This window comes from Ovis aries, chromosome 11 (assembly GCF_016772045.2).
Source record: "Ovis aries strain OAR_USU_Benz2616 breed Rambouillet chromosome 11, ARS-UI_Ramb_v3.0, whole genome shotgun sequence".
In the NCBI taxonomy this organism is placed as follows: Eukaryota; Metazoa; Chordata; class Mammalia; order Artiodactyla; family Bovidae; genus Ovis; species Ovis aries.
The window spans coordinates 34,218,057-34,240,218 of record NC_056064.1 but is presented as its reverse complement, the minus strand read 5'-3'; the positions used below and the strand labels follow the sequence as shown (position 1 = coordinate 34,240,218).

Sequence of the window (22,162 nt, the reverse complement as noted above, 5' to 3'; positions counted from 1 at the left end):
GGAACTGAGATACCCCCTTCTTGCCCTGCCTTCTGAGCCAGCAGCCTGGTTCTCCCCAATAAATTATTCACACTACTGAGAGCTGGCCAGCTCTGGTTACACTGACAGCAGTCCTGGGCACCTGCCTTGCCCACCCTCCCCGTCCCTCACACAGGACCTGGAGGGTCCCAGCTTCCCCTTCAGGATTACTTGCTGGCCTTTAAATGTCTGGCTCTGGCTCAGGAGATGGGGCTCCATTTGTAGCCCGGAACAGACTTGCTGTGTGGTTTAGGGCAGGAGGCTCCCCATCTCTGGGGCCCAGTTGACCCAAGCACTCACTTCTGTGAGTGGGTCGGCAGAGGCTTGGGGAGGGCTCAACTGGGGTCAGCAAGGTTGTCCCTGTGGAGACTGTAAGGCCAAGTTGTCGCCCCAGCACGGGCCTCCCAGGCCTCCCTAACTTCCAGTAAACAACACCCAGGCACTTTCCACCAGCCTGGAGGGTGAAACTCTAGGCGGAGCCTGGAGGAAATGAATTATGAATGTGCCCCCTTGAAATCCTGGTCCTGGCCAGAAGGAGCTTGGCTGAACCTTCCCAGGCCACGGGGCTGGTCCCAGCTGCTCTGAGTCAAAGGAGGCTGCATGTCTAGCCACAGGCAGGACACTCGGCAAATCCCCGTGTCCCCAGGGTCCTGAGCTTGTGACACCAGACGATCTGGGAGGGAGCAGGTGACCACCATGGCAAAGGAAGATGAGGATGAGAAGAAAGCCAAGAAAGGGAAGAAGGGGAAGAAGGCTCCGGAGCCGGAGAAGCCCAAGCGGAGCCTGAAGGGGACGTCACGGCTGTTCATGGGATTTCGAGACCGCACGCCCAAGATCTCCAAGAAGGGCCAGTTCCGGAGCGCGTCAGCCTTCTTCTGGGGCCTCCACAAAGGCCCCCAGAAGACCAAACGCAAGAAGAAGGCGCGCACTGTGCTCAAATCCACGTCGAAGCTCATGACGCAGATGCGCGTCGGCAAGAAGAAGCGCGCCATGAAGGGCAAGAAGCCGTCTTTCATGGTGATCCGCTTCCCTGGACGGCGGGGCTACGGCCGCCTGCGCCCACGTGCCCAGTCGCTCAGCAAAGCGTCCACGGCCATCAACTGGCTCACTAAGAAGTTCCTCATCAAGAAGGCCGAGGAGTCGGGCAGCACGCAGGCCTCACTAGATGCCTGGCTGGACCGCTCGGGCTCCCGCGTGGGCTCGCGCAAGCTGCCCTTCCCGTCGGGCGCTGAGATCTTGCGGCCAGGGGGCCGCCTGCGCCGGTTCCCGCGCGCCCACAGCATCTACGCGTCTGGCGAGCCCGTGGGCTTCCTGCCCTTTGAGGACGAGGCCCCGTTCCGGCACTCGGGCTCCCGCAGGTCGCTGTACGGGCTTGAGGGCTTCCAGGACCTGGGCGAATACTACGACTACCACCGCGAGGGCGATGACTACTACGACCAGCAATCGCTGTACCGGTACGAGGAGGAGCAGGAGCCCCTCCAGGTTGCCTATGGCCCCCATGGCCCAGCCTGGCCGCCCTACGACTACGCGCACCGGTACGTGCCTGAGGACCCCTACGACTACTACGGCCCTGACTACTACAGCGGCTCCTTCCACCCCGACTACACCTTCGGCTACCGCTACGGCTACGACGACTACGAGCCCCCCTACGCGCCCCCGTCGGTGTTCGCGTCTCCCTACAGCTACTACGACGCCTACGCGGGGGAGGTGCACCCGCACAGCTACTACCCGGAGACCTATGCCCCGCCCGAGGCGCTCTACCCGCCATACCCACCCTACGACCTGGGCTACGAGCTTCCGTATGCTGCACCCCACCTGGATCCCTACGCGCAGCCCTACGGTGTCCCCTTCGCGGAAGGCACCTACGGTGGGGCCCAGGCAGTCTACCCCCCCGAAGGGCCCTATCTTCCGCCCCAGCAGTCGGCCTTCGCATACCCGTGGGTGCCTCCACCCATTCTGTCACCCCACAACCCATACGCCCACCCGATGGATGACATAGCGGAGCTGGAGGAGCCCGAGGAGGCGGGCAGCGAACAGCCGGCCACCTCCTTTCGCCTGCCCAGTGCCGCCTTCTTCGAGCAGCAGGGCATGGACAAGCCTGCTAGGTCCAAGCTGTCCCTCATCCGCAGGTTCCGCCTCTTCCCGCGGCCCCAAGTGAAGCTGTTCGGGAAGGAGAAGTTGGAGGTGCCCCTGCCGCCCTCCCTGGACATCCCTCTGCCCCTGGGGGATGCAGATGAAGACGAGGAAGAGGACGAAATGCCGCCGCTGCCCCCGGGCCCTTATGGCCACCCCTTCTGGGGCTTCCTCACGTCGCGCCAGCGCCACCTCCAGCGCGCCCTCTCGGCCTTCGGCGGCCCCCGGGGCCTGGGCTTCAGCCCTGACTTCAGCCGCCACACACCACGCCCGGCTACCTCGCTGGCGCGGTTCCTCAAAAACACCCTGTCGGAAAAGGAGCCCATCCCGCGGCTCAGGGGCAGCCGGAAGGCCCAGGCGCGAGGCCCGGCGGTCAGGGAGGCAGCTTACAAGCGCTTCGGCTACAAACTGGCAGGCATGGACTCCGAGCGGCCCAGCACGCCCATCGTGCTGCGCAGGGCGCAAGCACGCGCGCGCAACAACAACAACTCCCACCGCCCTGCGACCCCGCCGCGCACCTCACGTCTGCGCCCCAGCCCCATCCCTGGCCCAGCGCCCACCCCAACCCTCGCCCCGCCGCTCGGCCTGGCCGCAGGCCTGCCCCCGGCCATCTCGCCCTACAGCTCCCTCCGCCTGCACCCGCCACCCTGGGCCGCCCCGGCTCACGTGCCCCTCGCACCCCAGGCCAGCTGGCGGGCCTTGGCAGAGGCCCCACCCCTGATCCCTGAGGGGCTCCCAGACCCACTGGCCTTCCCCGGACCCCGGCCATCCTTCAGGGGCTCTCGCCACCGGGGGGCTGCCTTCGGCTTCCCTGGACCCTCACCCCAACCCTCACTGAGGAGCCGGCCCGGTTTGGGCTACTGCTCGCCCCTGGGGCCCCTGTCCCCCCAGCCCTCCATCCGCGCCATCCCCTTCCGGCCGCCCTTCTCGCCACCACCCCGCCGTCCCCACTCGCTGCGGGAGCCACCATCCCCACGCCGAGCCTCACCACGCTCTGGCGCACTCCACTCACCTTTGCTGGGCCCCCCGCGGCCGCCTTCACCGCCCCCTCTGTTGGGTTCCGGCCCGCGGCACCGCTCGCTCAACCTGCCCTCGCGCCTCCCGCGCACGTGGCGCCGCCTCAGTGAGCCGCCCACCAGGGCCGTAAAGCCCCGGCCCCGCCAGCCCTTCCTGCTACCGCAGGGGCCTGGGTCTTGGCATGCGGCTGCTGCTGCTCCTGAGCGCCCAGAGAGCCAAGGCGAGCCCGAGGACTCAGAAATACCCTGGACAGTGCCCCCGCTGGCCCCGAGCTGGGATGTGGACATGCCTGCCACCCAGCGCCCACCCTCACCCTGGCCCGGAGGCCCTGGAAGCCTCCGTGGCTTCTCCAGGCCACCCCCTGTGCCCTCGAGCTCCTTCCTCCAGCACGGGGGCCCAGTGCCCTCCCCTGCTTTCCAGGCTGAAGACCTAGCCTCTGACTCAACCCGCGTTTTCCTGGGGAGACACCAGGACCCAGGACCTGGACAGCTGACCGAATCAGCCAGCCCCAGCCCCAAGAAGCCTGAAGAAGAGGCCTTCCCAGGGGATGCCCAGACACCAACAGAGCCTGAGCCCCCAGCCCCAACACCCTCCAGGGATGTCCCCTCAGATCAGAAAGCACTGAGGCTCAGTCTCTCCAACCCGCTGGCTGCTTCTGACCAGATGAGAGCCACATGGCCACCATGGCGCCGGTGGGGGACACTGCCCAGTGCCCCAGCCCCCTTGACGCCCAAGGAGGCCCCAGGACCTCTGCCCAAGGCGGGTGAACGGTTCCAGGCAAGTCCTGGGCGTTTTGCAGTGGTCATGCCTCGTATACAGAAGCTGAGCTCCTTCCAGCGAGCTGGTCCTGCCCCTCTGCAGCCCCCTGTCCAGCTGACCCAGGAGCCAGAGCCCATCCCCAGGCCAAGAGCCTGGAGTCTGCTCTGGTCCCGCCTCTGGCTGCCTGTGGAGGCCCACCAACCCCAGCTGCAAGTACCCACCCGCCCCCTGTCCTGTCGCCTGGGCCCTGGAGCTGCTGGCCTGCCCCATGGGAGCCCCTTGGAAGAGGTTGGCACCAAAGGCTTGTGGAGCAAGGTATGGGGGCACAGGTCAGAGGGAGGGCTTGGGGTTCCTTCCTGGAAAACAGGGCAGGAGACATTCTCAGGACCTTGGAGAGCGGCTGCCTGCTTGGGCCTCGGTCTTCCCATCTGTAAGATGGAAAGAACAGCTTAGAAAGAACAGCCTCTTGGAGCTTCTGGAGGATTAAATGAGGGGCTGGATGCCCGGCACAGGCAAGCAGAGGACAGAGATGCCAGAAACTCCTTGCAGGTCATGTGGAGAAAGGGATCTTGTCCATCCTGGGCTTCAAGCAGCCCGGTCCTTGTCTGACCTGGATGGCACATCCACCCCCAGCTCCCTGCAGAGATCTTGGTTGAGCACAAAACTAAAGACCCTGCCTACCACCCTGTTCCACTCCCATTCACATACATGCTCTTCCTCTTGCCAAACTGGGGTCTTTGCTCTCTTGGGGGCTCCTGCTTAAGGACAGTCTCCTGGGCTGCAGGGCATTGGACTATCTGAATGTGAGGGCTTAGGACCCAGGCTTCCAGCCTCTTTACTGCACAGGGCAGGCAGGTACCAAGACCCAGGGGTCACACAGTGTTTCACGCTGAGCCAGGAGTCTGTCTGGGCCCCTGTAGGGTGTGGGGCAGGCAGTTTGTCTGAGGGGTGCCAAGTCCATGCTTGGCTGCCACGCTTGAGGCAGAAAGCGAGCTCCGTGCTGGCAGCCTTCAGTGGAGGGGGGTAGTCACTGGAGCCTCCCCCGGGAACACCTGGGGTGGGCGGGGCATGCAGTGGCCGCGTGTGTTTCTCAGCCTCCGCAGACGGGGCCTGGTGGAGTGGGTGGCCAGTGGCCCAGCCATGGCTACTGGGGCGGCCTGGCTGCTGGGGGGACCCTGGCCCCGGCGGCGGGTGCCTCGTGCCGTGTGGGCCGCAGCATTGCGGGAGCGGGGAACAAGGCGCCCAGGGGTGAGGGGCAAGGATGCCTGGGCCCTCCTCACCCTGGAATATGTGAGTGGCTGGCGCACCTGGGCAGGTGGGTGGGCGGGAGGCCAGGGCCTCTGGGGTGATACATGCTGTGCCCTACTTAGCTCGAGGGCTGCCTCCCGGTGTCCCCTTTCCTCACCTCTGAGGGGTGGAGGGGTGCGAGCTGGTTTCAAGAGGCAGGAAAGGCGGGTGCCCAGGTGTGCTCTCAGTTACGCGGGTCACGTGCAGCCCTGGGACAAGTGCTCAGGCACAGCACAGCCAAACACGGAGAGCGCATGACTGCATGTGCCATGGCCCAGGCAGACATGGCATCCTCAGGTCCAGTGTGCACACTAGATGTGCACAGAGGAGGCCCTGCCGCCCAGAGCGGGCATTGGGACTTTTGTTTTGAGACCCCCAGATGCGGGGACACGGGACACAGGAGAAACTGTCAAATGGAAGTTGAGAGTGTATGCTGCATGTGTGTGCCCCCATCCATGGACCACAGGCCGGTGTGCATGTCCACAGGCACCCTGCAAGACTGCGCAGGCTGGGAGAGAGCCTGAGTGGCAGGCAGTACTGAGCCTGGGTCTGTGTGCGTGGCTCTGAGTTTGCTCAGCGCTGATCATGGGATGTGGTGTCAAATGGGAAAGTCCTCGTCCTTCGAAGGGCCCCAGGCAGCAGACATGGATGCTAGTCATCACATAAGCTGACTTGGGCATCAACATGGAGAAGAGGGTCAGCCCCAGGAGCATGTGAGGCAGGAGGCCTTGCTTCTACAGGCATGTGCTGACCTCCTGGGCAGGACCCTTGGGAACGTGTGGGAGCACTGAGGCCGGATGTGGGTCCCTGGACTAAGGGTTGCATTCCGAGGCGGGGGTCCCGCAGGACCCACCCAACCTGGCCTCAGGGTTCCCACTCCTGAAATGCGAGTGGGTCCTGGTCGTGTCCAGGCCATGGGGGCCGGGGGCTGACCCTCGCACGGCTGACCGCTGGTGTCTCCTCCAGATGCACTCCATCCGCAACCTGCCATCCACGCAGCTCCGTGAGCAGCAGCAAGAGGACGGCGTGGAGGACATGACGCAGCTTGAGTGAGTGCTCGCCATGGTCACTGTGCTCCCAGCCAGAGCACCACCTCTTGCCCAGGGCCCCCTCACCTCCCGGAACATTTCCTCCTCTGCAAAGCGAGGGTCAGGCAGTGTCACAAAAGCCTGACAATTTGGAGGGGCTGTGTCCAGACCCCAGCCCTGGCCTTTACTGGCTGGGCCCAGGTGGTTACTCAGCCTCTCTGCCGTGGTTTCTCACCTGCAGGATGTGGGGAGGCTGTTGTGGGGTGCCGGCACAGCGGAGGTATCCCAGATGTGAAGGCTGTGCTGGTCAATATCATTATTCAACCATGAGGACAGCCCTTACGTCTGCTACCTGAGAGTATCCCCACCTCGGAGACATGGGGACAGTGATTGTTATGCCCATCGAACAGATGGAAAAACTGAGGCACAGAGAGGTTAAGTAACTTGCCCAAGGCATCACTGTTGGTGTCAGAGATGGGACTTGAACTCTAACCTGCCTTGAGGGGAAGGTGGCCCCTGACTGCCCCTCTCCATGCCTTCGCAGAGACCTCCAGGAGACCACCGTGCTGGCCAACCTCAAGACCAGATTTGAACGGAACCTCATCTATGTAAGGCCTGGGGCCAGCCCCTCCCTGGGCTGGGATCTGAGGGCTGTGGCTCCCCTGACTCCTGGGGCTGCAGTGGACAGCATGGATTTCTCCTGCCCACCCCAGACTGGAGTTTCTACTATTCAGGCATAGCATGCAAGAGCTGGGAGCACTAGCACCTAAAGTCCTAGATACAGAGTCTGAAAATAGTGGGTGCCAGGAGCAGAGACCTGGAGACAGGGAACCCAGAAGTATGTGACCCCCCACCAGGGGTCCAGTGGATTAAAGCTTCCAGACACCCAGGTTCCAGAAGAGGCAGTCGGGGGCGGCCCCACCGGTGAATGAATGAAGCAGGCAGCAGCTGCCATGGCCATCCTTGCAGCATCGTGGCTGTGGGGCTTTGCTCACTCCAGCCTTCTCTGGCCTCAGCCTGGTCAGTGCCCGACACTCCACCACCAGAGCAGATGACCCATCAGACTGTCAGGGGCCAAGGTGTAGGCACCAGGGCCAGGCAGCCAGGCATCTGTCCCCACAAAACAGGGATCCCGACTCCAGGAGTAGGGGAGGGAGGGATGTGGACAGCCACTGAGGCCGCTCTCTGCCCAGCAGACGTACATCGGCAGCATCCTGGTGTCAGTGAACCCGTACCAGATGTTTGGAATTTATGGGCCAGAACAGGTGCAGCAGTACAGCGGACGGGCCCTGGCTGACAACCCCCCGTGAGTGTCTCTGGGGCTGGGAGAGGGGGAGAGCCTGGGGTCTCCTGGGACCCTGTCTGAGCTGGGGGTCGGGGCAGGTGGTGGTGGGCCGCCCAACAGCCTCTACCCAAGCCTGTCCATAGCCCCCTCTGGGCTGCAGGCCACTGTTCTGCAGAACTGCAGGCTCAGTTCTGGACAGGGAGCCTTGCAGGAACATTCTCCTAGGAGTGGGTGTGGAGCAGGACTGGCCACTTGGCTGGGCAGAGGTGCCCCCTGCCCGCCCACTGGGTGGTTTGGGGTCATGGGGCAAGGCCTGCCCAGGAACCCTTTGGCCTGTCTCTCCAGCCACCTCTTTGCAATCGCAAATCTCGCCTTCGCCAAAATGCTCGATGCCAAACAGAACCAGTGCATAATTATCAGGTGAGCAGGGGTGGGGCTGGGGACCAGCCTCCTACCTGTGTCCTCCTGTGTCATGGCGGGGTCAGAGGAGCCTGGGGGAGGGCACTGTGAGCAGATGGCAGCTCACTCTGCTTCTTTGCCTGGGCAGCGGAGAGAGTGGCTCGGGAAAAACCGAGGCCACGAAGCTGATCCTGCGCTACCTGGCGGCCATGAGTCAGAAGCGGGGCGTCACGCGGCAGGTGCATCCATCTCTCACCTGCGTGGTCTGTCCATCTCCCCCAGCCCAGCACCCAGGGATGCACAGGGAGGGCTCAGAGGACTGGGGGCTCTTTCTGCCTGCCCTCCCTGGGATTTCCTTCCTGCTCTTCCCCCCTGCGTGAGCTCTATGTTCCAGCTTCCCGGAGCGGCCCAAATAGAGGCTGTGTGGGCCAGGGGCGCCATCCACACTTCCCGCCTGGCCTCAGCTTCATGGTCGTGAAGGAGGCAGGACTGGCCCGAATGTGCGGGCTGCAGGCAGGAGGTGCTGGGACACTGAGAAGGGCTGCGTGCCTGCCTCATGCCAGGCACCAGGAGGAGGACTCACTCTAGATGCCTTCAAGGGGCACCCAGACTAAGGGATAGTACAGGCCCAACCCCAGGTGGATCCTGACTCCTGGAGCACCCCCCGGGTGCGTGCCTGGAACATTAGCCCCACAGGCAGGAGTCTGTCTGCATGTGCCTGGTGCCTAGCGTCCACACAAGATCTGGCACTTAGGAGGCCCTCTACAAAACATCTGCAAGGGGGCCCAGGGCTGCATGCCTGCCTCATGCCAGGCACCAGGAAGAGGACTCACTCCAGATGCCCTCAAGGGGCACCCAGACTAAGGGATAGTACAGGCCCAAGCCCAGGTGGATCCTGACTCCTGGAGCACCCCCAGGCTGGCCCCCAGACCTCTCTGGGCCTCAGTCCACTCCTCTGTGTAATGGACAATATTTCTAGGACCGAACTAGACTGTGAGTGCAGGGAACTGGCCCGGTCGCCAGGATAACAGGTGTCACTTCTGTGTACCCCGGGCCCTCCTGCTTCACCTGAGAGTTCATCCCAAGGAAACAGTGCAGCCAGAGAAAACGCTGCCTACACCACCAAGCTCCGGCTGTGGGTCCTCACTTTTCTGACCCTGGAGTACCAGGCATGCGGCACACCTCTCCCAGCCTCAGCTCCCTGATCTGTAAATGGCTGATACTAGCATCTACCTCGTAGGATCATTAATGATGCTGTAATTGGGACGAAGGGTCTGGCATGCAGTAGCTGCTTACTAAGTGGGCACTGTAATTCACTATGCCCTGGTGGCTCTACTCTTTAACCCCTATTTCATCCATTCAGCAGATTCTTTCTCTTTTTTTGGCTGCAATGTGTGGCACACGGGAATCTTAGTTCCCCAACCAGGGATTGAATCCGTGCCCCTTTCAGTAGAAGCATAGAGTCCTAACCACTGGACCTCCAGGGAAGCCCCCTTGCAGATGTTTGTAGAGGGCCTCCTAAGTGCCAGGTCTTGTGTGGACGCTGGGCACTAGGCACGTGCAGACAGATTTCTGCCTGTGGGCAGCAGCTGACGCAGGCACAGTCAAGGGGACTGTAGTGTTGGGCAGAGCGAGGGAGGGGACAGGAGACGAGGCTAGGCTGTGCCAGGCCTTCCAGCCCAAGGGGTGGGAGCTATGAGGGGCGGGGGCAGGACCTCACTCAGGATGCAGAGAACCCCAGGTGGGAGCTAGGCAGGGCAGGAAGGAGGCCCTTTCAGGACACTGGGGCACATAGACATCCTCAGGGCCCCCAGCCTGGGACCACACCTTGGTCCCTGAGCCCAGACACCTGGGTCTCCAAGGGGTCTGCTCTCACCTGGCGACTCTCCTGCCCGCCAAGGAGTTGGAGGGCTTGGCCAGTCCCTCTATGATTCGAGGCACCCCACATCCTGGGGGAGCCAGTCAGCCCTGTAGGTGACCCACTTCTGTTCTTGTCCCTCTCCTCCTCCTCGGTCCTGGTGGCTCCTGAAGATAAAGGTACTGGGTGTGTGTGCACATGCATGTGTGGGGCAGTGGGGCAGCAGGAGGCAGGGCAGGGGGGCCTGGGCAGCCTCGGGGGCCTTCAGGGAACCCACCGCCCTCACGAAGGGGAACCTGGGCTGGTTCCGCACGCTCCCCACAATGCCCACGTTGTCCTCCGGCACTCAGATCCTGGAGGCCACACCCCTCCTGGAGTCCTTTGGTAATGCCAAAACCGTCAGGAACGACAACTCCAGCCGCTTCGGGAAGTTTGTGGAGATCTTTCTGGAAGGGTGAGTGGGCTGGTTAAGGAACCCACAGAGTCTGTGTGCACTGTGCCGGGCGCAGCCTGACCCCTGACTGTGCCCACCCACCCAGGGGCGTGATCTCTGGTGCCATAACCTCCCAGTACCTGCTCGAGAAATCCAGGATCGTGTTTCAGGTGGGCTGGCTCTCCAGGCCTGTGTGTCCAGGTGAGGGGCATGCAGACCCTCAGAGCCTGGCACCTGGCTGAGCAGTGTATCTGTGTGTCTGTGTGTCTGTGAGTCTGTGGCCCATCTCCTTGTATGTATGTGTGTAGGTGTACGTGTGTGTCTATGTGTGTATGTATGTGCATGTATGTATCTCTGTATGTGCACACGCATTTGTGCATGTGTGTATACGTGTGCATGTATGTGTGTATCTGTGTGTATGTGTGTATCTCTGTGTGTGTATATCTGCTTGTGTATATCTCTGTGTATCTGTATATGTATCTGTATGCATGTTGTGTGTGTGTGTGTGTGTATGTGAGCCTGTGGCCCATCTTCTTGTCATGGAAGCACACCAGGCACCATCCTGCTGCAGGGCCTTTGCACAACTGTTCCTTGTAACTGGAGCACTCGCCCCCAGACACCTGCCAGGCCAAGCCCCTCACCTCGAATCTTCCCCAGCATGCCACCTGCTCAGGGAAGATCCCCCAGTGAAAATGCAGCCCCTCCACCCACCAGGCCTGCCCACCCACTGCTGCAGCATTTCCTTGCAGAGCACTTCCCCCCACTCCTGGTGGTCTGCCGGGAGTCTGTCTCCCCACCAGCAGGTGGGCTCCACAAGGCTCCGGGGCTCCTTCTACCTTGTGCTTATTTCTCCAAAGTTAAACCTGCTCAGAGCTCCTTCCCACCAGCATGCCAGATCCCCCCAGCCCTGCCAGTGCCAGGCTGGGGTCACTCGACACAGAGGCGCCAGTCTCACCTGAGGCCCGTGTGTGTGTATTTGCGGGTATACCTGGGCTTGTATGTGTGTCTGGGGGTCACCCGGGTGGGTGGCTTCCCTCTGTGCACCCACCCACCACTCTGTAGGCCAGAAACGAGAGGAACTACCACATCTTCTATGAGCTTCTGGCTGGGCTGCCTGCCCAGCTCCGGCAGGCCTTCAGCCTTCAGGAGGCCGAGACCTACTACTACCTGAACCAGGTGAGTGCCAGCAGGTGTCTGAGGGCCCCTGGCCAGGTGCCCCCACCTCATCATGCTGTATGGGCCCAGAGAGCCGTGTCCTGATGAACAGTGAAGGTGTTGGGGTCTTGAGGGGTGAGTTCCTTTGCAGTGTCTCATTGTGGCAAGGGTGACAGGTGTCACTGGGATCCAAAACCAAGGTGGGGGCAGCCTACTTGATTGTTTTTCTGGAGTCTGGAACAGAAGTCAGCGGCCTGTAGTAACCACACTTCCTTCCAGAGCCTCACTTTCCTGTCTGTAAGATGGGGACAGAATAGTTCTGCATTGCAGGGCATGTGAGGGTTAGTTGAAGGGAATGTACTCAGAGTCTTCAGCACAGGGCCTGGCATGCAGGGCCACTCGAAGCCCCTCGCCCCTGGGAGTGGATTGAGAGCTGAGAGCTCAGGCCAGGCTGCAGGCCAGGGCAGAGCAGGGACCCTGAGGCCCCCACCCAGGGTCCTAGACCCCCACTCTGACCTTGCCCAGGGTGGGAACTGTGAGATCTCAGGGAAGAGTGATGCGGACGACTTCCGCCGGCTGCTGGCCGCCATGGAGGTGCTGGGCTTCAGCGCGGAGGACCAGGACAGCATCTTCCGCATCCTGGCCTCCATCCTGCACCTGGGCAACGTCTACTTTGAGAAGGACGAGGTGAGGGCGCCGCGCCACAGGACAGCTTTCTCAGGACATGGCCACCCCCCACCCCCCGCTCCCCGAGGCTGAAAGCTACCAGCTCACAGCTGGAAGCGCTTGGTCCACAATTTGGGGTTATTCATCTTTTTCTCATTGGTATATAGAGCTCTTTATATATGTTAAGGAAATCTGTAGGAATTGCAGATATATTTTCTGATTTATCATTTATGTGTTGACTTTATTTACAGGTGTTTTGGTGTTTTGGATTTTTTTTTTTTTTGCTACAGAGATTTTAAGGATTATTTTCAGAAATTTCATTTATCAAGTTTTTTTAATACAAATTTTAGACTTCATCATTTTTAGATAATAATCTCTCTAAAATTATAAAAGCCTTTTTCTGTAATTTTTTTCGAGATCGCTTAGGGTTTCTGTTTGATTTTTTAAAAACATTTAAATCTCTGGTTCATCAGAAACTTAACCTTAGGAAGGTACAAGGTAGGGATCCCAGGTGGTTGTTTTTTTAATGGTCATTCAGTCTCCCAACTTGAGAAATACATATTTATCATATGCTCAATGCCTGTGTCCTTTTGTGTCCGATTCCACACTTTTTATTGTGCTTCATTGATTTGTTCATGAACGATGTGTCTGACCCCACAGTGTTTTAATTATTCTAACTCTATGTTTTATTATCTCATAGAGTCCCTGGAATTCCTACTTCAGAATTTTCCTGGCTGTTCTCACTTGTTTCTGTATTTGTACATTGTTGTTCAATCGCTTGTGTCTGACTCTTTGCGACCCTGTGGACTGCAGCACGCCAGGCTCCTCTGTCCTCCACTATCTCCTGGAGTTTGTACAAACTTATGTCCATTGAGTTGGTGATGCCATCCAACCATCTCGTCCTCTGTCATCCCTTTCTTCTGCCTTCAATCTTTCCCTTTTTGGGTATGAATTTTATATAAAGAGCTCATCTCACTCAACAGGCACTCCTGTGGGTGTTTTGCAGACGGATGCACAGGAGGTGGCCTCAGTGGTGAGCGCCCGGGAGATCCAGGCCGTGGCTGAGCTGCTGCAGGTCTCCCCCGAGGGCCTGCAGAAGGCCATCACCTTCAAAGTGACCGTGAGTCCCTGGTGGCTGGGGCCGCTTCATGCCCCATGCTGTGTGGGCCCCCTGCCCCTCTCCCCTGCTTCCCACTCCTGTCCATCTCTGGGTTGGGCCCAGAATTGGGTACCTCAGACCCCAAAGGCATTACAGCCTCCAGGCCTTTGCATAGCTGTTCCCATTTTCACACCCACTCAACCTTCCAGACCCAGCACAGACATAGCCTGCTCCAGGGAGCCACCCCTGACCCCTGGCTGGGCCTGTCCCTCCCGCAGCCCTGCCCATTCTCCCTTCCCGAGGTTGACGTCACTATGTGTCTGCTTATACAAGCTCTTGTCTCCCTGACGGTGGGGGCAGCCCCCACCCCACCAGCAAGCCAGGCAGCAGAGAGATGAGGGTATGCGTCCTGCCCCCTGGTTGTGCCTGAGACCGGTCACACCAGCTCCGCGATCCCCGCTCCATGCCCCCCCTCCCCAGTTCTCTGGGGACTTCCCAGAGGTGGTGGCCAGGGCACTGTCACTCAGAGCCCACCTCCCCCCACACCCCAGGAGACCATGAGAGAGAAGATCTTCACCCCCCTGACGGTGGAGAGCGCTGTGGATGCCAGGTGAGGCCACAGCCCTACCTGAGGCCCTCTGCCTCCTCACTGTGCCTGCCCCCTCAACACCTCTCTGCTCCAGGGATGCCATCGCCAAGGTGCTGTATGCATTGCTCTTCAGCTGGCTCATCGCCAGGGTCAACGCACTGGTGTCCCCACAGAAGGGCGCGCTGTCCATCGCTGTCCTGGACATCTATGGCTTCGAGGTGGGGCTTCAGGGGAGGCTCTACTGCCATCAGCTGTTCAGGGCCCTCCCCCATTATTATCTCCCTCCATTCACCCACAGCACTTCCTGGGGCTTCTGGGTGCCAGGCTCTGTGGGTGACACCAGGGACCCCAGAAAGGACCAGACCTGGACACTACCTTTAGGGTGCTTCCAGGAGGTGGGGTTCCAGTGGACAGACGTGGACAAACACATGTGGTCAGAGCCATACCAGAGGCATCCCGGTACTGGGGGAGCCTGGAGAAAATCCCTAGCTGGTTCCTTAAGAGCCAGTCAAGGCATCTGAGGTGGAGAGAATAGTCATGTAAAGCCTCAGGGGTGTGGGGAGCTGGAAGTCATTTGGGGGGTTAGAGTGGGGGACGTGGAAAAAGACAGGCAAGATCAGAACAGCAGAAGTGGCCGCTGAGCTTCCCATGACACCTGTTACGTGCTGGCTGCTGTTTTGAGCTCTTGGCTTGTTACTCACTTAATCCTGACAGTCGCCTGGGAGATGGGGACTGTCATCCCCATTTTACAGATGGGGAAGCTGAGGCACTTGGGGTAGAAAGTGGCAGACCCAGGGTCGGAACCTAGGTAGAAGGTTCCAGGGCCTGGGCTTCAGCCACTACCTGGGCCACCTCCCATGGTTCCTGAACCACTAGGCTCTCACCTGTGCCCAGAGGGAGCCCCCGAGGGGTCTGAGCAGAGCGTCTGTGCGCAGGGTTTCAGCTTGCTGAAGTTGTGGTTGTGGAAGGCGGGGATAAGCCTGCACGGGGAAGGCGGGGTGGGTAGGCCCTGGGTGGGGACAGATGGGCTGCTGGCCACAGAAGTGCAGGGCCCAGCCTCTCTACCCTCTGGCAGGACCTGAGCTTCAACAGCTTCGAGCAGCTGTGCATAAACTATGCGAACGAGAGCCTCCAGTACCTCTTCAACAAGATCATCTTCCAGGAAGAGCAGGTGAGAAGCCTCTGTCTGCTCTCCGTCCTGTCCTGCCAGCCGCTGGGCCTCCTCAGAGACAGAAAGGCTGTGCTGGCTCTTTAACGACAAATGAGAGGTTGTCCATAGGCCCAGTGGAGGGCGAGGCGCTCTGAGCTAGGGACCAGCATATGCATAGGCCCTGCTCTGGAGGGGCAGGTGCAAGGGTGCTGAGCCCAGAGAAGCCCTCCTGTGGTCCTCCTCACCCTCGTAGGGCCATCCAGGCTGGGGACAAGCAGGGCCCAGAGGTGGTTCGTGTTGTGCTGCCCTTCTGGGAGTGAGCTCCCTGTGCTGGGAGGGGTGCAGGTGGAGGTTCCCTGGTTGGGCCCCTCTGGATGGTGTCCACCTGGGGGACAGGGCGGGAGGCACTGGGCAGGGCTGGAGGCCGAGGACCACTGTCCACAGGAGGAGTACATGCGCGAACAGATCGACTGGCGGGAGGTCACCTTCACTGACAACCAGCCCTGCATCAACCTCCTCTCGCTGAAACCCTACGGCATCCTACGCATCCTCGATGACCAGTGCTGCTTCCCCCAGGTGTGCGCTGAGTACGCTGCTTGGGGCGCGCGGCACTCTGAGCCCACATCCCCACTGGGCCCAAGTCCTGCACTCCACTCTGCTCTGGACTCAGGTCGGGGGCTCAGGACACCCAACCTGGGGTTTCAAACCTGGGGTGATTGAGGCTGGATGGGGGCTCTGGAGGAGGGGCTTTGCCAGCCCGTGAAGTCACAGAAGGCTTCCTGGAGGAGGTGACCTTGGGGTTGGGCCTCAGATTCTGATTGGAAAACACAAGCGTGGTATGGGTGCTCCGGTCAGTGGGACTAGAGAGAGCAGAGACAGAGGGGCTGAAGGGAGGGCAGCTGGGAGCCCACCCTTCCGCAGGGTCCATTCAGGTTGTCCATACTGAGCAGCGGGCAGCCAGGGGAGCAGGGACTTGCTCCTCCTCCCTGCAGCTTGCAGGGCACCAGTCAGGGCTGAAGAATTCGCCACCAGGCCAGCTACTGCATGCCCGGGCCTTGCCCACCTGCTGACTCCTGCCTGCCCCCAGGCCACAGACCACACATTTCTGCAGAAGTGCCATTACCACCATGGCGCCAACCCACTCTACTCCAAGCCCAAGATGCCGCTGCCCGAGTTCACCATCAAGCACTATGCGGGCAAAGTCACCTACCAGGTGAGATCCTGAATGGCCCACATGGCCTCCAGTCCCAGTCCCTGTGCCAGAGACACCTGGACCTGTTGGCAGTCTGGCCCTGCTGATCCTCAGCTGTGTGATCTCGGCCAAGTCCCTCTACCTCTCTGAGCCTCAACCTTCTCGTCAGAAGAGTGGGGACAATAGTGCCCATCTCCCGGGGTGAGTGAAGAAGTCCAGGGCTTAGCAGATGGTGAAGAGGAGCACCTACCAGTAGTGATCGCTGTTGCTACTGTCATCTTGGCTCTTTCCTGCCCTGAGGTGTCTCAGACCAGGATTCGAAGCCTCTGTCCCCACTGGGCCTCATTTTCCTCATCTCTAGAATGGGCACAGGACAGAGTCCTCACTGAGGATGGGCCACGACGTGGACTGGGCATATGGCTACTGCCCCCTCTCACCCTCTCCAGGGATTGGAGAGGACAGTGGGACAGGAAGGGGGGAACCATAGCAGGTGGAGGGGCGCATCCCTCTCAGGACAGATAGGGAGACCGAGGCCTAGGGGGGGCAGGGCCAGGGTCCCCTGGGGCCGTGAGTCCCTAACCCACTGTAAGGAGGAGGGGAGAGGAGTGGAGCGGGCAGTGTACACCCCCTGCGAAGGGTCAGCCTTCCGCCCTGTCTCCCAAGCCGGTGGGGTAGGGTGGGGTCCACACCGAACTGACCCTCCCCTCCCCTTCTCCAGGTGCACAAGTTCCTGGACAAGAACCACGACCAGGTGCGCCAGGACGTGCTGGACCTGTTTGTGCGGAGCCGGACTCGGGTGAGCGAGCCTCGCCGCCCCGGCCCCCCGAGCACCCAGCCCACTGTCAGACCCCTTCCCCAGCTTGGTCCAGCCTCTGGCTCACCCCAGCCTATCCCTCCCTGAGGGGTTCTCCTACCCCCCATCCTTTCGGCCTCCACATCCCCCCAGGTCGTTGCCAGAGTTCATGGCCAGGTGTGCCACAGGCCCCCTCGGGGCCAGGCATGGAGACAGTGCCCCATGTTCCCCCACAGGCAGGCCACTTGGAAGGTGTGAGCACCCTGACTTGAGGAGAATGCCAGCCGAGAGGGCATGGCCTTCAGTCAGGGCAGGGGTCCAGCGGTCACTTTCTGATCCCCGGGTCCAGAGACCGATGCCTTTTGTTCTTCCCCTTTCTCTTTCTCTCTGTCCATTTCCCTCCTTGTTTCTGCCTCTGGGTCCTTCCCTTCCGTCTCCTGGCACCTTGACCTTGACTGCTGGCCCAGGTGGTAGCACACCTCTTCTCCAGCCATGCCCCGCAGGCTGCCCCTCAGCGCCTGGGCAAGAGCAGCTCCATCTCCCGGCTCTACAAGGCGCACACGGTGGCTGCCAAGTTCCAGCAGTCACTTCTGGACCTGGTGGAAAAGATGGAGAGGTGGGTGTGGCAGCTGTCCCCACCCTGTGACCCTGAGGGCAAGCACCCTCCATCCCCAGGGCCTCACACTGCCCTCCTCTCGACTCTGCCCAGGTGTAACCCCTTGTTCGTCCGGTGTCTGAAGCCCAACCACAAGAAGGTATGTGATGGCAGGGGCCCCTGGGGGAGCCATGCTGTGTGACCTTGGGCGAGTGGCTTTGCCTCTCTGGACCTCCCATCTGCCCAGCCCACCGCAGAAACCATTGCATATGTTTGGGCCAATATGCAGGCTTCCTCTCTGGGCCTTCCCCTAGGAGCCAGGCCTCTTTGAGTGTGATGTGGTGACGGCCCAGTTACGCTATTCAGGGCTGCTGGAGACTGTGCGGATTCGAAAGGAGGGCTTTCCAGTACGACTGCCCTTCCAGGTGTTCATCGACAGGTACCTTGGTCTGGTGCTTCCTGAGCTCTGCAGACCCCTACCAGCCCCCCATGGCCCCAGGAATTCACAACCCAGGCAGAATAGGGCTGGCCATGCACAGTTGCTCAGATTGTACACTACACAAGACCACCACATACTAGCTGTTACGTGGCAGATATATTTACTACTTTGCATTTTTCATAGTTCTATTATGTATGTGTTGATCCCAAAGAGAAGTGATTCATAGCTATTACTAATATGACAAGTTTCCAGAAGATGGCGCTAAAGCATTTTCTTCTACTGAAACCATTTATTATCGTTTAATGCTCTTTTCAAGTAGCCTTGGGACAGAAAGCCCTTCTCTGGTTAGAAGAGACTATGAGTAAAGGCTCTGCTGGGACCTAGGCCTCCCGGAGACAGGGGTTGGGTGGTGACCCTGAGGTCTAGCAGGCAGCTGGATGGGTCCAATAGCCCCACGCTGGGTTTGGGGGTCTGCAGGTACCGCTGTCTAGTGGCCCTCCAGCACAACCTGCCAGCCAGTGGGGACATGTGTGTGTCGGTGCTGAGCCGCCTATGCACGGTCACACCAAACATGTATTGTGTTGGTGTCAGCAAGGTGAGTCCTACCCACGCTCAGCCCCTGGGTGCCCTGTGGCTGGAGACTGTGGGCTCAGAGGTGCTCAGGCGAGAGGCCACCCAGCCAAGCTGGGGCATGGATGCTGATCCCACCTCCAGACTCTGCCTGGCCGCTCTCACTGTCCGATTCACCATCCTGCCTTCCCCACCTCTCCAGACTTGGCCGTCCTCCGCCCGATCCAGGGCTGACCTGTCCTCTGTCTCCAGGGACTCCTGGGGAGGGCGGGCCCAGGCAGTGCCCGGGGGCTCTCAGCCTCAGCACTCGCCTGCTGCCCCCAGCTCTTCCTGAAGGAGCACTTGCACCAGCTGCTGGAGGGCATGCGGGACCACGTCCTGAGCCTGGCGGCTGTCACGCTACAGCGGTGCCTCCGTGGCTTCTTTGTCCAGCGCCGTTTCCGCTCCCTACGCCGCAAGATCATCCTGCTGCAGAGCCGGGCCCGCGGCTACCTGGCCAGGTGCAGGCCCAGAGTGGGCAAGGCTCCCTGGGTTTCTGTGGCCAGGCCCCAGGAAGGCCGAGCCTGAACTTGGGTAGTGAGTTCCCCATTCCCAGAGGCATGCACCCTTCCTTTGTGGGAAGGGTGATCAGATTCTGTGTGTCCTTCCCTCCTACCTCCTGGTCCTTGTGACTGATAGGTAGAAATCCATCCAACCAAGAGGGGCCCCACCCTGCATCTCCCATACTCTGGGACAGCCAATAGGCCCTGCCACTCCATTTGCTGTGTGACCTTGGCCAAGTCGCTGCCCCTCTCTGAGTTTGCTTCCCTTTTTGCATTGGGTCCCAGAGTGAAGTGTGGACACTGACACCCCAACAGGGCAGGTGTAGGCGTCTCTTCCCCATGGTCACCCGTGACCCTTGCCCCCCGGCCCTCCTACTCAAAACCCCTTCTCCTCTTCTCCATGCCCCAGGCAGAGGTATCAGCAGATGAGGAGGCGTCTGGTGAAGTTCCGGGCCCTGGTGCACACATATACGAGCCACCGGCGTTACCTCAAGGTGCTGTAGGCTGGGCTCTCATCCCTCCCCCTGGAACCAGGCCTGCCCTGTCAGGGTCCATGGGGCGGCAGGGATGGGGAGGAGGCATTTGGCCTGGACAGGCTTGGGTTTGATCCCTGCTTGTCCCTCTCTAACCCTACTCTCCTCACCCACCTCTTGGGGTGTGCAGGGGTTGAATGAGAGGCTGCGGGGAGGGTGTGGCCCGGCACAGGGCTCACAGCAGGGCCTAGTAACTGGGCACGATTCGAATTTGGCGACCCGAGCAGCACTTGCTCTAGTTTTGCCCTTGTCTTGGTGCTGGTCTTGGCCTGTTGTCACATTTCCACAGCCAGACAAACATAGCCCCAAGGAGCTGCGTGCCTTTCCTGGAGTTTTGTGGGGCAGCAGGGAGGTGCTTCTCTGGTAGCTCCAGGACGGTAGAGAATCCACCTGCAATGTGGGAGACCCGGGTTCAATCCCTGAGTCAGGAAGATCCCCTGGAGAAGGAATTGGCAACCCACTCCAGTACTCTTGCCTGGGGAATCCCCGGAGAAAGGAACCTGGCGGGCTGCAGTCCATGGGGTGTCACAAAGGGTTGGACACGACTGAAGGACTAACACTTTCCAGGGAGGGGCCCCAGAATGCACCTCTCTGCTGCTGTCCGACATCCTGTGCGTCTCTCCTTCCCCAAAGCATCACTGCTCTGCCCTCTGCCTGAGTCTCTTGCTGTCTTCCTCCCACACCCATTTCTCTGGCCACACCACTGCCTCCCCCGTCTGTGAGGTGGGCCTGGGGCCTCCGTCCCCTCTGCCCGCCGCTGCCCGCCTTGACCGTCTGCTCTCCTGCAGCTGAGGGCGGAGCGGAGGCTCCGGGTGCAGGAGGCATGGCTGCGGGAGCAGGAGGTGGGTGTGGGGTCCAGGCGGCTGCGGGGAACAGGAAGGGAGGCCGGCAGGTGGGGGTGTGGCAGGCCTGTCCCCTCACCCTGTGCTGACCCCCCAGGAGCTGAGCAAGCGCCAGGTGGTGGCTGTGGGGCACCTGGAGGTCCCGGTGGAGCTGGCTGGGCTCTTGAGAGCCGTGGCGGGTACGTCAGTGCTGGGCGCTGTTAGGGGGCGGGCTGGCCAGGGGGCCAGGCTCCTCATGCCTCCTCTGTCCACAGGCCTCAGGACAGCCCAGGGGCCCCGGGTGGCCCTTGTGCGGACTCCCCGGCTTCGGGCCGAGCCCCGGGTCACGCTGCCCCTTGACATCAACAACTACCCCATGGCCAAGTTTGTCCGGTGCCACTTCAAGGTAAGACCTGGAGGAGACACAGTGATGGCTGGCATTGTCCTCTGATATGGCCGACTCCTGGTCACGCCCTTTGAGAGCAGGCCCGAGCCCCCCAGTTGCTGGGTCATGAGGAGTCTGGGGACTCCGGGGGCCTGAATGGTGGTGGTGGGCCCTCAGGGGCTTGGGCAGTGGCTGTTTGGAAACATTTCAGAAACCTGACAAGCAGTGAGTGGACCCACAGCGTATCACCCCTGCTGCTCATCTCCTGCCCTCCGGGTGTGTCTTCAGAGGGCTCTGCCCTGATGCGCTGAGTCTCCATCTGCATGCTGGGGACCAGAGCCTGGGCGCCTCAGGCTCGTGTGCCCCTACCTGGCCTAGAGCAGCAGATGTGGAGGTGCCCCTGCCTCCTAGCTCTGTGCCAAGGTGCCTGCTCTGTGCCCAGGAGCCTGCCTTCGGGATGCTGACCGTGCCCCTGAGGACACCCCTCACGCGGTTGCCGGCGGAGTACCACGTGGAGGCCGTGGGCATCTTCAAGCTGGTACGACTCTGCACAGTTCAATTCAGTTCAGTTCAGTCGCTCAGTCGTGTCCGACTCTTTGCGACCCCATGAATCGCAGCACGCCAGGCCTCCCTGTCCATCACCAACTCCTGGAGTTCACTCAGACTTGCGTCCGTCAAGTCAGTGATGCCATCCAGCCATCTCATCCTCTGTCATCCCCTTCTTCTCCTGCCCCCAATCCCTCCCAGCATCAGAGTTTTCCAATGAGTCAAGTCTTGGCATGAGGTGGCCAAAGTACTGGAGTTTCAGCTTTAGCGTCATTCCTTCCAAAGACCACCTTCTAAATCACAGCCCCAGCCCTGAAGCCAGACAGGAGACCCCTGTGCTGCTCCCTTGGACCCTCCACCAGCCCAGGCCCTGAGCCTTTGGAGGAGGGACTTCTGGGAGGGACTTCTGGGAGTCAGTGTCTGTCTTCCTCTCTGGGGTGGGGTCTGGGGATGGGGGCCTGTCTTCTCACAGTCGTCCCGGCAACATGGCTGCCTCCCAGCCTCTCTGGAGCTTCCAGAATAGAGCTTCGTCCGAAAGGGGAGGCAGAGAAGACCTAACAAGTAACCCACTCCTGTGGACAGAGCCTGGGATGGGGGTCGGGGAGCCCAGACAAGGTCCCTCATGCAGCCCTGGGCAGAGTCAGGGAAGGCTTCCTGGAGGAGGGGGCATTTGAGCTGGAGAGGAAGGTGGCAGCAGAGTCTCCCAGCCAGGGCAAGTGGAGGGGTAGAGAGAAGAGAAATTGCCATGGTCAGAACAGAGACTCAGGAGAGTAAGGCCAGAGGGGCAGGAGGTCTTGACCAACAAGCCCAGAGCTGAGGTTGGGCTCCCAGGGACCCAAGGGAGCCACAGATGGTGCTTCCATGGGAGGA

General features: G+C 60.7%; 1 protein-coding gene across 1 annotated transcript in view; it reads left to right on the top strand.

Moving 5' to 3' along the window:
* Positions 1-582: 582 nt before the first annotated feature.
* The window catches only part of MYO15A (myosin XVA), a 46,406-nt gene continuing 24,826 nt past the window's right edge, over positions 583-22,162 (top strand). Inside the window, exons 1-28 of the mRNA XM_042255733.2 lie at positions 583-4,242; positions 6,181-6,263; positions 6,787-6,850; positions 7,439-7,548; positions 7,873-7,947; positions 8,075-8,165; positions 9,958-9,963; positions 10,135-10,238; positions 10,324-10,387; positions 11,280-11,393; positions 11,898-12,059; positions 13,045-13,158; positions 13,689-13,747; positions 13,821-13,944; positions 14,802-14,897; positions 15,321-15,452; positions 15,964-16,089; positions 16,787-16,864; positions 17,329-17,477; positions 17,571-17,616; positions 17,771-17,895; positions 18,373-18,490; positions 18,790-18,965; positions 19,417-19,501; positions 20,329-20,382; positions 20,480-20,561; positions 20,637-20,767; positions 21,189-21,284. Coding sequence (XP_042111667.1) covers positions 715-4,242; positions 6,181-6,263; positions 6,787-6,850; positions 7,439-7,548; positions 7,873-7,947; positions 8,075-8,165; positions 9,958-9,963; positions 10,135-10,238; positions 10,324-10,387; positions 11,280-11,393; positions 11,898-12,059; positions 13,045-13,158; positions 13,689-13,747; positions 13,821-13,944; positions 14,802-14,897; positions 15,321-15,452; positions 15,964-16,089; positions 16,787-16,864; positions 17,329-17,477; positions 17,571-17,616; positions 17,771-17,895; positions 18,373-18,490; positions 18,790-18,965; positions 19,417-19,501; positions 20,329-20,382; positions 20,480-20,561; positions 20,637-20,767; positions 21,189-21,284 — 6,192 coding nt within the window. The 5' untranslated portion in view covers positions 583-714. The remainder of the gene's footprint in view (positions 4,243-6,180; positions 6,264-6,786; positions 6,851-7,438; positions 7,549-7,872; positions 7,948-8,074; positions 8,166-9,957; positions 9,964-10,134; positions 10,239-10,323; positions 10,388-11,279; positions 11,394-11,897; positions 12,060-13,044; positions 13,159-13,688; positions 13,748-13,820; positions 13,945-14,801; positions 14,898-15,320; positions 15,453-15,963; positions 16,090-16,786; positions 16,865-17,328; positions 17,478-17,570; positions 17,617-17,770; positions 17,896-18,372; positions 18,491-18,789; positions 18,966-19,416; positions 19,502-20,328; positions 20,383-20,479; positions 20,562-20,636; positions 20,768-21,188; positions 21,285-22,162) is intronic.